The sequence below is a fragment of the Trichosurus vulpecula genome, chromosome 2 (genome assembly GCF_011100635.1).
Source record: "Trichosurus vulpecula isolate mTriVul1 chromosome 2, mTriVul1.pri, whole genome shotgun sequence".
Classification (NCBI taxonomy): domain Eukaryota; kingdom Metazoa; phylum Chordata; class Mammalia; order Diprotodontia; family Phalangeridae; genus Trichosurus; species Trichosurus vulpecula.
Genome location: NC_050574.1, coordinates 52,117,295 through 52,131,258, shown reverse-complemented (window position 1 = coordinate 52,131,258; position 13,964 = coordinate 52,117,295). Strand labels below are relative to the sequence as shown.

The 13,964-nt window shown below is 41.9% G+C and overlaps 1 protein-coding gene across 2 annotated transcripts in view; it reads left to right on the top strand.

Annotated features, from left to right (window-relative positions):
- Positions 1–13,964, top strand: part of EMC1 (ER membrane protein complex subunit 1) — a 33,916-nt gene continuing 19,952 nt past the window's right edge. For both annotated transcript variants that reach the window (XM_036746950.1, XM_036746949.1), the window contains exons 1-6: positions 1–140; positions 9,934–10,058; positions 10,645–10,710; positions 10,926–11,019; positions 12,081–12,209; positions 12,799–12,925. In XM_036746950.1, the coding sequence (XP_036602845.1) occupies positions 1–140; positions 9,934–10,058; positions 10,645–10,710; positions 10,926–11,019; positions 12,081–12,209; positions 12,799–12,925 (681 nt within the window). The remainder of the gene's footprint in view (positions 141–9,933; positions 10,059–10,644; positions 10,711–10,925; positions 11,020–12,080; positions 12,210–12,798; positions 12,926–13,964) is intronic.

The window sequence follows — 13,964 nt, the reverse complement described above, 5'->3', positions numbered from 1 at the left end:
ATGCCGGGCCGGCGGCGGTCCGGGCCCATGGCCGCTTTCTGCATCATGGTGGCGGCGCTTGCCGCTCGGCTGTGGCTCTTGGCCGCACTCCTGTCCCCAGCGACGGCCGTGTACGAGGACCAAGTGGGCAAGTTTGACTGGTGCGTACGTCGAGTGAAGGCACCTTTCTGGGCCTGGAGGGGTCTTGGGCGGGGGGACGCAGCTTGGCTTCCAGGTCTCATCGCCTCGGGGTCAGGGGTCACCATACGGGCACCCGGATGAGCGCGGGTCAAAGGTTACCACGGGGACACTCTCCTTGCCCGTCCTCTCCTGACCTAAGTCACGTCACCCAGGGGTCAGAGGTCACTGACCTGTAGTGCTCTCTTTTCCACCCCCACTCTCCCCAGATCTGGACGCTAAGCCCCACCGGGGACGCTGGGGACTGCGGCGGGTGGCTAGCGTGGGGTCACGCGTGGGGCAGAGAAGGGCAGGCCCCTGTGCCCAGTGAGACACGAGATGAACTTAGAGGTGGAGTTGGAAGGGAGCTCGGAGGCGAGTGCCTCATTTTGCAGATGAGGAAACTGAGGCCCAGAGAAGAGAAGTGACTTGCCCAAGGTCACAGAGGAATGGCAGAGGTGGGATTTGAACCCTGGCCCCTTGACTCCAAAACCAATGCTCTTTCTTTTGTAACACATAGATTTGTAGTTCTGAAGTTCGCAGGCGCCCCCCACACACACAACTCTGACACCCTAAGTTCTAAGTTCCATTTCGGTTCTGACATTAGAGATTCTTAGATCGCCTTTAGCCCTGATGTTTCTAGGTTCTAGGTTACCTCATGGTTCTGACATTTTGGGTTCCTTCTGACGTTACCTGCTAAATGAAATTCTGTTCTGTATCCCCTCCCAACATTGATATTCTGTGTGTTCTAAGGCCTCTCCTAGCTCTGACATTCTGTGTTCTAAGGGCCCTCTCAGCTCAGACATTCTGTGTTCTAAGGGCCCTCCCAGCTCCGACATCTGTGTTCTAAGTTCTCTCCTAGCTCTGACATGTGTGTTCTAAGGCCTCTCCTAGCTCTGACATTCTGTGTTCTAAGGGCCCTCTCAGCTCAGACATTCTGTGTTCTAAGGGCCCTCCCAGCTCTGTATTCTAAAGAAGTTAGGAGTTCTAAGAGGTGAGGGGCAATCAATGCATTCCATGAATGGGACTAGTCTGCAGTGGGGAACCTGTGGCCTGGAGGCTGCATATGGCCCTCTAGGTCCTCAAGTGAGGCCCTTTGCCTGAGTGCAAGTTTTACAGAACAAATCCTTTTGTTAATGGGCTACAGTTGAGGACCTAGAGGGCCATACTCGGCCTTGAGGCCATGGATTCTCCACCATGGACTAGTCTATACAGAGACACAAAGACAGGCAGTAGGAGAGTTGTGTGGGAGGATTGGCAGATAGACCAATTTGGTTGGACCATAGAGCACAGGAAGGGTAGTAATACGTTGTGAAAGGTAATCTACCCCCAGCACAGTGTCACCCACCAATGAACATCTGGAGGACCTCAATAAATCCCACTTTATGTAGGCTATCTTTGATGATAATTGCAAACCCTTGTTGTTGCTTTCCTGGTTTATGTCTTACTTGATATAGATAATCAGAGGGTTGCTGAAAATAAGTTATCTCTATGATTTCATCTATCAAGGAATTTTAACATGCATGAGAGACACCTTATTGGAGGAGAACCCTTGAGGCTGCATATCAACAAAGAGTAAACACAATAGGATCTTGTGTTCTCTGTACCTCTCAGTCATTCATGTGAATGAAGATATTGTCTGCCATAGAAATGGCTTGTGAATACCTTATTCTTTTTCCTGTTTTCAATAAAGAATTCCCTCAAGATGGCATTGGATAATTCTCAAAAAATATTGTGTAGCAACGTGAAAGTTGTAAAGGTTAGTGATTGCTGTCCTCTCGAGAAGCTGCCTTGTCTGGAGAGTTAGGCTGTGGCCATTTTTTCCCATTCACTTCATATCTTCTCTTTTAGGTTCTGAAAATTAGTCCCACTTTCAGCACTTTTAAAAGCCCGTCACCCCAAGTACAGATTTCTTCTGGCAAGCTGTGTGACCTTGGACTTAACACCAATTACCCTGCCTTCCCCCCTCCTTAAAGAAAAAAAGTTAATATAAAAACTTGGAGCAGCTAGGTGGCACACTGACCCTGGAGTCAGGGGGACCTGAGTCCAAATCCCGCCTCAGACACTTGACACACTTACTAGCAGTGTGACCTTGGGCAAGTCACTTAACCCCAATTGCCTTGCCTTCCCCCCTCCAAAAAAAAGGTTAATACAGATTTTTTCTGGCTTTGCTTGATCTGGTTTATTTTCTGTGATGCCATTTCTGCTTTCTCATATGGCATACTGGAAACCAGGGTGATATTGAAAATTGGTGTTAAATGGCTTGTTATGGAAACACTGACACTTTTGTCAGTTGCCTTTTTTTTTTCACTTGTTAAAATTTAATATTTTATTTTTTCCCTAATTACATGTAAAACCAACTTTAACATTCTTTTTCAAATTTTGAGTTCTAAATTCTCTCCCTCCCTCTCTCCCCCCCCATTGAGAAGGCAAGCAATTTGATACAGGTTATACATGTGGTGTCATGCAAAACACATTTCCACGTTAGTTATGTTGTGAACTTTTTCTTTCATTTTTAAAGAACCTTGGGATGTTCTGACTTGGTTGGGTCTCACTCCAAGCTTTCTGTACACTTTTCCCTCTACTAGTTTTCCATTATTTTGTGAGGCAATTCTATTTGACATCTTTCACTCACCATACTCTTTCATAATGTTTTGCAAATAAATTTCTATCCTACACTACTTTTGCTCTGGGATCCCATGTGTTTGTGCCTGGCAAAGAATAATGACAACAAAAACTGATAAAATACTTTAAGTTTTGAGAGGCAGTTTATAGACACTCATCCTCACAACAATCCTTTAGAGCAAGGGTCTTAACTTTTTTGGTGTATCACAAACCCTTTTGGCAGTCTAGTGAAGCCTAAGGACTCCTCAGAATAAATTTTAGATGTATAAAATAAAGTATGTAAGATTACAAAGGAATCCAATTATATTAGATTTATAAAAATATTTTAAAAAACAAATTCATGAGTCCCAGATTAAGAATCATTCCTACAGAGTAAAGATGACAGGATATGTCCCAAACCTACAGATGTTGGCCAAGAAGGTTTCTGAGCTTTTTGGCCTTCTTGTTGTGATTTCTTTAATTAGGTAGAGAAGTTAGTTAAACTTCTCTAAGAAATCATGTTGATCTGGTTCCCTTTATTTGCTGGGTTTTTTTTTTTTTTTTTGGCATCAGTAGCTTGCTGGATAAAGTCTGCCTGGAGTTGTTGTAATTCCATAGTGTTATATTGTCATCTTTAATCTTCTCATTTGACATTGGTTTAGAGCAGGGGTGGGAAACCTGTGGTCTTGAGGCCACGGTCCTCAAGTGCATCCCTTTGACTGAAATCCAGACCTCATAGAAGAAATCATTTTATTGGGGATTTGTCCTGTGAAGTTTAGATTTGATCAAAGGGCTGCACTTGAGGACCTAGAAGGCCACATGTGGCCTCCAGGCTGCAGATTCCCCACCCCGGTGTAGAGCTTTGTGCTAATGACACAATAACAGTGGTGTTACTACACATAGCTGATTCAGAAATGACTACATTGCCTCACATTTACTTAATGTGTAAACTTTTCAGAAAGTACGACGTGGGTATAAACTTTTGTAAGTGAAATACAGTTTGTGGTATTTTGATGCATTTGATCATCTATCACAATCATTATACACTGATTTTTCTGGGTTCATGTAATATATACTTTTTGACACGGGTGTCATTTCTGGATAACGCCTTCCTGTCCCCTCTTATTGCCAAATTTAACTCTTATAGCAAAGAGTTAAGTTAGCAAAAACAGTTGATACTGTGACCCCATCTTACTGTGTATTTAGTCAAAAGTTGTTAAGCATCTGATATGTGCCAGGCCCTGTGCTAGGGATATAAATAAGAAAAAAGAAAGAAGTTACAACAGGGGAAGAAGGTCCACCCCAGGAAGCTGAAAATGGGATAGGAATGGGGCGGAGTGGGCGCATGGAAGAGATGTCAGTCAGAGAAGCCCCAGGTGCTGCAGCGAGGGCAGAAACAAGGAGTAACGTTCTTTCAGATAGATTCCCACCTCTATTCTGAGAGGAAGAAATAGGTCCATTTTATGTTTCTCCATGACTAAAATTACTCATTACAGCTTTTCAGAGTTTAACTTTCTTTTAGTGTTCTTTCCTTTTACATTCTTGTATATTTTCATTGTGTACGTTGTTCTGAGTCTTGCTTCGTTGTCACTTGATGCACATCTTTCTGTATTTCTCGGAATTTCTCTCAAAGGTTATTACTGACAGTAATAACCGATTATATTAGGGAAGAACTGGAAACAAAGTCGTTGCCCATTGATTGGAGAATCGCTAAGCAAGTTGTGGTACATGAATGTACAGTGATGGGGTATCCTTGTGTTGTAAAAAATGATGAGTTTGGCAAATAAGCATGGAATGACTTATAAACTCATGCAGAGGGAATTCAGCAGACCCAGGAAAATTGTGTACTTAATGACTACAACAGCACACATGGAAAGAACAACAGCACGATGATTGAGACTAAATGAGAAGAAACAGTAATAACCACATTTGCTGCACAGAGGAGAGATGAGAAGGCGCTTCCCTCCTTCCCTCCCTTCCCTCAGCAGCTCCCGTCAGATATTTTTCCTGGGTTAGTTAATTTTGCTGAACTTTTTTTCCCCTCTTTTTTTATTCTTTGTTATAAAGGATTGTTTTCTAAGCCAGGTGTGGTGGGTAAGGGGAAATGACATAAAAAATCCATATAAATAAAAGTCTATTTTAAAAATATTCCATTATGTTCATATGTATTTGAAGTCTTTAAAAAAAAGAATTCTGAATTCGTTTACATGGATTATGTTTGTCTGTGTCTCCATAGAGTCCTTGCTCAGTTGCTTCATCATGACCTCAAGGTGACCTTGGGTTCTGATGGCTGTGTCAGTAGAGCACAAGCTCTGACAGATCCTTTCAAACTAGAAATCCTTCATGCATTTGCCCTTTAATAGACCGTGATGGCTTTGTTCAGAGGAACTCATGGGCCATGGGATGATGGATTTTTTGGCCACAGCAACTTCTGAATACAGTCCACCAAGCTATGGAGGAAGTATTATTGAAGAGATCAACAAAATCACAGATCACTGAAATATAACAACTATATGATATTTTCATGTTGTATTAAGAGGAGATTGTTCTCCCCTTCTTACAGGTAGAGAGACTGAGGCCTGTAGAAAAATATGGTGTAGGGAGAAGTGTTGTGGACTTGGAGTCAGACGAGACTTTGGTCCTGCCTTTGACACTTCCTGTCAAGCAAACTGTCTTATCCTCAGTTTCCTGATGTGTAAAATGGAGGTGGTAATATCTATAGTACCAACTCATAGGATAACTGCACGGATCAGATGAGATCATGAAATTAAATGAGGTACACTGCTTTGCAAACCTTAAAGTTACATGCTATTGTTACCAGTCATTCCGTTCTTCTCATCTTTTCTGATGGGATTCAGGTAGGATAGTTGTTAACCTACTATTGTTACTTTATTTCTAATGTTTTTAGACCATGATCCAGGTGGATAAAATGACTTTTTTTGGGGGGGGGGTGTAATTGAAGAAGAGAGTTGGGATGTCCACTTATCTTTTGTAGACTCATTGAAAGCATCTTTGGGACATCTTTGGTAGCAGATGGGATGACAGGATAACTTGTACTTCATCCTCTTCCCACACAGTTGAAGTTGGTATTTTGAAATTTTTTCATTCCATGTAATTTGGAGATGAGTATTTAATATTATAACAGATGTTAAAAATATTATTAGACTTTTATAGATCACTATTCGGATTGGGTGTTTGTGGCAACACTGCTATCTGTAATGATGCTTTACTTCCAGTATAATTTACTTGTCTAATTCTCAGTGATGTTTTGGGGCTAATATTTGTAGCATGAAGAATTTGTTGTTTCTTAGTTTATAAAGGTTAGTGAACTTATGGTGGATAAGTCTGGCTACCTCATTGTGTCTTTCTAGGTATCTAGTAGCTGCTACATTTTTACAGCCTGTGCTGGCATGTTGCAGTTTCTACCACTTCATTGCAAAATTTACAATAGAAAAGTCTCCTTAACAGTAACCTTTCTATGTTGTCTGGTGGCAATTACCTGGTCATAATCTCTAAAACAAATGCCTCCATTTCTATGAACAGATATGATTGCTTTTGCCTTTTTTTTGCCTCCCCAGCACTTAGCACAGTACCTCATACTATAAGTAAGAGTTTCTGTTCTACTTTTGTTTCCTGGGTCCTATTCTGGATATTCATTTTTTTCTTTTTTTTCTTTAATCAGATGATATAGTCTTTAGAGTTTATTATTTATACTGACTAGAAATTGATGTAATCTCCCAATATCTTACCTTAGGTCTTCACTAGTTTTCTAAAGTTACATTCACCATAGTGGTATTCAAGGGTTTCTGGTTAGTTCCATCTTTCTTCCTTTGCTCCTTACTGTGGCAATAGCCACAGCATACTCTGTATGTGTACAGGTCCTGAATTGTTTACATTTTTGGTCAGATATTGTGGAAGAATGCATTTATTCATAATGGTGATAGCAGAGACTGACTTCTTTGAATTACTGTGTTTTGGCATAGTTGATCTGCTATTTCTATTGGTGCCATGACAAAAGGGGCTTAAAAATGCCATTCTGAGTTTGTCTATCTCCTTTTCAAAATCATTTGAGGTATTAACATTACTTTTTGCTATCTTTCATTATTAGGCAGCAGTTCTGGAGTTTATGTTAAGTGTAGGTTTTCAGTGCCTTTATTTTTTTCCCCTCTTCAGATTTATGCACATTCCAATATCTGCTCTTAACTAACCTGAGTTTTTGATTGTAAACTCATTGCAGCCTCTGAGGCAGAGATGCAGCAAAGTGTAGATTGATTCTCTGCTGCTTGTGCTAATTTTGGCCTAACAGTGAACACCAAGAAAACAGAGGTTCTCTACCAGCCAGTTCTCTACCACCATCCATACGTGAAACTATCAGTTACAGCAAATGGAGAAATACTGAATGCTGTGAATAAGCTCACTTACCTTGGCAGTATACTTTCCGGAGATGTACACGTAGATGCTGAATTTGACACACACATTGCCAGGGCTAGCTCAGTGTTTGGGAGGCCCTGAAAGAAAGTGTGAGAGAGAAGAGGTAATTAGATTACTTAACCACACTGAAGGTTAACAGAACTGTTGTGCTGACCTCATTATTGTATGCCTGTGAAACCTGGACAGTCTACTAGCTCCATGCCAGGAAACTGAACCACTTGCACTTGAGTTGTCTCAGGGAAATTCTGAAGATCACCTGGCAGGATAAGGTACCAGACACTGATGTCCTTTCTTGAGCTGAACTGCCAAGCATTTAGACTCTACTGCAGAGAGTGTAACTTTGATGGATTGGCCACATTGTTTGAATGACAAATGTACTCTTGTCAGAAAGACTTTTACACAGAACTCACACAGGACAAGTGCTCACATGGAGGTCAGAAGAAGTAAAACAAGGTGTCTGAAGAACTTTGGAATCAGTTGCATGACATGGGAGACACTGGCACAGGACCACTTCAAAGAAGGCATTGTGCTTTATAAGCAAAGTAGAATTGCAGTAGCACAGAAGAAAGGTGAGATGTGTGAATTTAGAGCCATCTCCATTCCATACATTCATGTAGACTATTTGTGCCCTACCTGTGATAGAACTTTCCAAGCTCGATGTCTGATCAGCCAGTCAGACACATTGTACCTTGATTCCAGCATAGTAAGCAGTCTGAGTTTAGAGATGCAGCCATTTCTTATGCTTCGGTTATGATATAGAATTGGCAAATAATAAGAGCACATTCACGTCTTGAATGCATTTCATACACACTTGTAGTTTGTCTACTTTGGTGGTCAGCGCCATATGCACTGAAATGTTTCTAGCTACTGGCGTATTGGATTTTTTTGAAGGCGGGCCACTCATTCTATTACATTAAGTTGATTATAATGAGGGTTTCAAGTTGGGCCACGATGTAACCTTTTGTTGCCCTTCTATTGTTTAGATTCATGGGGTCCATTACATTTAACTGACCAGGGTGCTGACCCAATCAGCATTATCATCAAAGTCAAATTGGCCAGCATTTCAGGGTTCTTTTCTAGCCTTAACAGCTAGGTTTGTGGTCTCCGGGCACATGGAAACCCCCACTCTGTCTGACATTGCTTTACTTCACTCTTGTCCTCGAAGGAAATAACCAGCAGGTCCCTGGTGGGACTCTGAGGCAGAGATGCAGCAAAGTGTAGATTGATTCTCTGCTGCTTGTGCTAATTTTGGCCTAACAGTGAACATCAAGAAAATGGAGACTTGGGCTGAATATATGATTTAAACAGTCATCTGTTTGGAGGTGGTAATTGAATTCATGGGCATCACTGAGGGCATCCTATAGGACAGGGCTATCCAAAATGTCGCCTCATGCATCCCACAGTGGGATTTATATGGCCCACCTACAGGCATAGAAATTTACATAAATGCTTCAGCAGAGCACTCACTAAAATGGCAAACCAAAATATACTGCCTATCATTTCAATAAAAATCTAAGGTTGGACAGTCCTGCTATAGGAAATAGGGATGATCCTTTGAATTTTGCCTTCTCAGGCCAGTTAATCTTCTGTGGGCTAGAAAGGAGGGCAGTAATAGGTACAGTCCATTATTGATGACTTCATAAAGGGGCTTCCTTTGTTTTGCCTGACTGTTCTTATCTGTTACAAAGGTGTGCTTCTGCTTCTAAGAGAGGGTAAGGTAGTGATAGAGAGAGAAACTTTTTTTTTTTTTTTAAGAAATGAATATCACTACAACCCCGTAAAATCCACAGAAGAAAACAGTAAGAAATTTAGAAAGAGACAAAATGTTGCTCCAATGTTAAATTTAATATGCTCTCATAAAAACTTACCTAACAAGTTCACAGTTCTTTTTTGTTTTTTTTTTTTTTGTATAATTAAATGTTTACGTTGGTAATTGTTAACCTTGTAAAAAAAATGTTAATGATATAATCAAAGCCCTTCTGAGGGTCTTTGAGTGGGTGTCTTTGGGCCAGAATCCAGTGACAATAAGAGGAGATATATTGGATTGCAGGCTCCTTGAGGGCAACATTTCTATTTTTCTCTACTATTAGCCAGCATATGCAGTTTTGTGCGTGGACTAGATGCGTGTCAGTCACTGAGATGCTGGTAGCTTTTTCCTAATGCTGTATTATGCTGTTGGTTTCTGTGTAGTACTTTTGAGATTTTATCTGTGTAAGTTATTTCCTTAAATCAAAGGGAAAACTGTTAAAAATTTCTCTTTGCTAAGCGTCATTATAATTATATAAGGTAATAACAATGCTTTGTGGTTTATAAGGCACTTTCTTTGCAAACATCATAGCGTGACTATCATGCTCATTTTATATATATCGAAACAGATTCAGAGATATAAGGTAACTTAGAAGTGTTCACATAGCTAGTGAGTGATCAGAGTCAGCACTCCTCATTTCAGTATTTCTACTACACTGTGCTTCCTTCATCACTCATAGATCTGAAAGGGATCTTAGAACCTCTCTCTCTTCTCCCAAAATGAGAAAACAAAGGCCTAGAGATACTTTTAACTTTCTTTGCTCTTGAACATTTTCTAGTTCTTTCTGCCTTATCTAGAAATAAGCCTCTTCAGTGACCAGTGATTATATCCCTACGGTTCAATAATGTTGCTGGTAACACCTTGCATATGTTCTGTTAAACTTTTTTGAAAACGATATTCGTATTAATTGAGTTCTTGCTTCCTCCCATCCTCAGGAGGCAACAGTATGTTGGGAAACTCAAGTTTGCCTCCTTGGAATGTGCCCCTGGATCGAAGAAGATGGTTGTAGCTACAGAGGAGAATGTGATTGCAGCACTGAACTCCCGAACAGGGGCTATCTGTGAGTGACCTCAGTAGGCTTCAAACCCCTGGGGCTGAACTGTGCCAACACCTTGGGCCATGGGGTACCCAGCATCAGGGATAGACTTTCCAGAAGTTATATCTGCTTTGTATTTTTTTCCCAGTCTTGACACGTTTAAATAAATATTTAATATGGCCATGTAGCCGGCCTTTGGGGTTTATTCCTATTATATCAGACCTTATTCTAGGCCCAGGATGCCTTTAAACTGAGGTGTCGTCCTTGTATTTTACACATCTGCGTTAAGGGATGTCTTCTCCTCTAAGCTTCATAGACCACCTTGATTTATTTAGGTATTGGTATTTCATACTAAACTTCTGGAAAGTGATCAACAACTTTGACTTTCCCCATGTTACAGTAAGTTTAGTTTATATCAATATTCTTATTTTGCAAATGTGGAAACAGTACTTATGACCTTAGTAGCCTCTGCTCTCATCCCACCCCAATCCCTGAGTTCAGTATGGACTACTCTGTAGATAAAGTTCTCTGTCTTGATGCTTATCATCCCCAGTCTCTGTGTCCCTCTGTTCCACTCCTGAAAGTAGGGTTTTCCTTTCTTGCTTTTTAGTGTGGCGCCATGTAGACAAGGGTACTCAGGAGGGAGCAATTGATGCCATGCTTCTTCATGGGCAAGGTAAGGAAAGATGTTCTTTGTTTTCTACAGGGTAGTGTCTCCTTATCCTGGTATATTTGTTTACTTTTTGGGATCAGTTCCAGGTTATATAGGAAAAAAAAATAAAGTACTCCTACAGTAGCTTTCATCAATCAGAGAGGGCACCCTCAAGTCTTTGGGAGGCTGCTGAGCTGCAACATGGGACAGAGGGATAATTTTGGTCTTTTCTTCTCCAGATGCACTCACTGTATCCAATGGAGGCCGGATCCTTCGCTCCTGGGAGACCAACATTGGGGGCTTGAACTGGGAGATGTCCTTGGATTCTGGCAGGTAGGGGAAGGGCTGTTTCATCTTGGTTGAGACAAGGCTGGTTGTAATTAGCCATATTATAGGTGTGATTGGACATTCCCATCAACCTCTTGGATATTTCCCTAGGAATTGTGGAAATTAGCCCACTGTACACTCAGCTCTTGGTGCCTAATGTTTGGGATTATAGAACTGTACTTTTCATTTATTAAGAATTTATTGAGTACTTATCGTGTGCAGAGCTCTGTACTGAATACTGTTTTGTTCTTGTATAATACTCAAATGGATCTTTAATAATAACTGAAAATTAATTACCTCTTTAAGCTTTACAAACTCTTATTTTCTACAACCCAGTGATGCAGGTTGTATAATTACTATCCTCCGTGCCTTATAAATGAGCAAGTGGGTTCTAAGAAGATAAGTGATTTGTCTATAGTCACAAAGCCAGGACATGTCAGGGCTGGTCCTTACATTGGGCTCATCTCATTAGGAGGCCAAGCTTCAGAAATAAAATAGATGCACAGATGCAGGGTGACGTTACCTACATTTTAGGATGTCAGGCTAAGAAACCACCTGAATTTTTGTAAGTATTTGCTTACAAGTATTACTAAGTAATTAGGTTTTTGAGGCATTTGCATTCATTTCTCCTTATCTTGGAAAGCAGGCTGATTTTGTTTTGTCTCATTGCAAGGAGAAAATTGATACCACAGAAGTTAAATTACTGCTTTGTGCTGATCTGAGGTCACACATAGCTCTTGACTTCAGCTTTACTACTCCATTGAAACATCTTAATGGATAGAGAGGTTGGTGGATAGAAGGAAGTTAGAAGCAGAGGTGGTTAGAAAGACAGCACCAGTGTTGGTGGCAGCAGTCCTGGCTTGCCTACTAGTGACCATCTTCTTTGGACCTGAAGTTGGCCTTCCACTTGAGCCTCTTGCTGTATGGCTCTGGGAGGTTATGGGAGGAGTTACCTTGGATTTAGACATTTCAGAGGTTCTGTGTTCCTTCTTAGAGATTTGCCCTCAGCTGGTCTCCCTCACAGTTGAGCCTCAGGATAGATCTCCTCTATTCTCTGCTATGTTCAGTTTTCAGATGGCTAGCCTGGTGGGCTTGCAAGATGTGGTGAAATATGTGGCAGTGCTAAAGAAAACCACACTCACTCTTCATTACCTTTCCAATGGACACCAGAAGTGGGTGGAACAGCTTCCGAAAAGGTGGGGACTTGAACTCTGACCTGCTGATGACTGTCATATCCTCTTCTTCATAATTCTCAAAGACCTTTTCATTTCCTCTTTCCCCACCAAGGTTCCAAGAACATTTATTATTGGGCCATCTCTTGTTCAGGGTTTAATGCCTGACCTTGTTTAGGTCTATGCCCCTGGGACTTGGCTGACCCTAGAGGTCACTTTGCAGGGAGAGAAGCACACATCACATTTCTTCATGGGCAGTGAAAGTTCATCGAGGGAGAGATAACTCACTTATGCTTGTCCATTGATAGATCTTGTTCCCAGCATGGTCATCCTACTGAACCCAGGGGACTGTTTTATCACTGGAATAACTCACTCATCGGGTAGTCCAGTGTGGGTACAGAAGAGGTCTGAGGGGATTCTCAGAGATCTTGGTATTGAAAAAGAGAAACTTGAAAAGAATAGCAGGGGAGGTGGCTGTAAGGAGGGAGGGATCCCTGGAGCTCGTCTTGGTGGCTCTCAATGGTGGGGAACATGGCCACAGGCTTGGGGTGACCAGTCCGGTGTTGGCTGGTCCTGAGGCCAATTGTCTTCTGCCCTTTCTCTCCTCTCTTAGCGAGAGCGTCCAGTATCAGATGGTGTATTCATATGGCACTGGAGTGTTGTGGGTCCTGGGAGTTGTTCCCAACAGTCATGTGAATGTTGTCTCCTTTCATGTGGAAGATGGTGAGATGGTTCAGCAGGTATGTCTTGGTACTGGGCGTCGGAGTGGTTAGGAGGGAATGGCAAGACTATTTGCATCCTGCAGGATGGGGACAAGGGAAGTTATCTAGCTGGGCTGTGCCAGGCAGAGGAAGTTGTCTTTGGTCTTTGGTATCCAGGCAAACACAGAGAAAGGTGTGGACAGGGGACTGATAATAATTCAGATTTATAGATTACTTTAGAATTTGCTTTTTTATAAAGTGCTTTCCTCCCAGTAACCCTGGTAGATAGGTAATTCAGTTCTCACCTTTTTGTTCTTTGGGTCTAGACCTCTGATTTCATTGGTGGAGGGAACTGCTGCTGAAAAATCTTCTCTGCAGCTTTGAGTCTCAGAGAGTTGCCCAGGGTCCACAGTACATGTTAGAGATGGGACTCAGTCCAGGTCTTAATTCTGATGGTAGCTCTCTATCCATTAGGCTACACTTCCTCTAGTTCTTCATTTTACAGAAGAAGAAACTGGTTCAGAGAGATGACTAGACCAAGGTCACACAGCTATTGAGTGTCAGAATCAGGGCTTGATCCAAGTCCTCTAACTCTTAGATCAGTGCTCTTTTCCCTGCAGAGTTCAGTTCAAGGATCTGGTATCTCACTAATGTAGGTATGGCCTCTGCCAGTGCAGAGAATTGCTGTGGCCTTGAGGTTCATCAACCGATCAGCCTGGGGAGCCTGCTACGCTTTAACTGGGCTGGGTCTCAGACTCTGCTCTCGGGCTGTGCTGAGGTCTGTCCGTCTGGGCTGGGACCCGGCTGTCTGTGCTCCTCCTCTCTGAGCACAGTGGTAGGGTACACGGTGGTCTTCTCTATCCCACAGTGAGGTATTGGAGGAATTTAGTAGTACATAGCTTGAATGTAAAGTATTTGTGTCAAATCTGTTCTTTCTGATAACTACAACATAAATAATTTTACATCTAGCCAGAGAGGGACTTAAGAAGGCTTGGGATTGTGGTATAGACATACCTTCCTCTGAGATGAGATTCTGTGCCTCCCAGTGGAGATGGGATCTTTTTCCTCCAGAACAGTG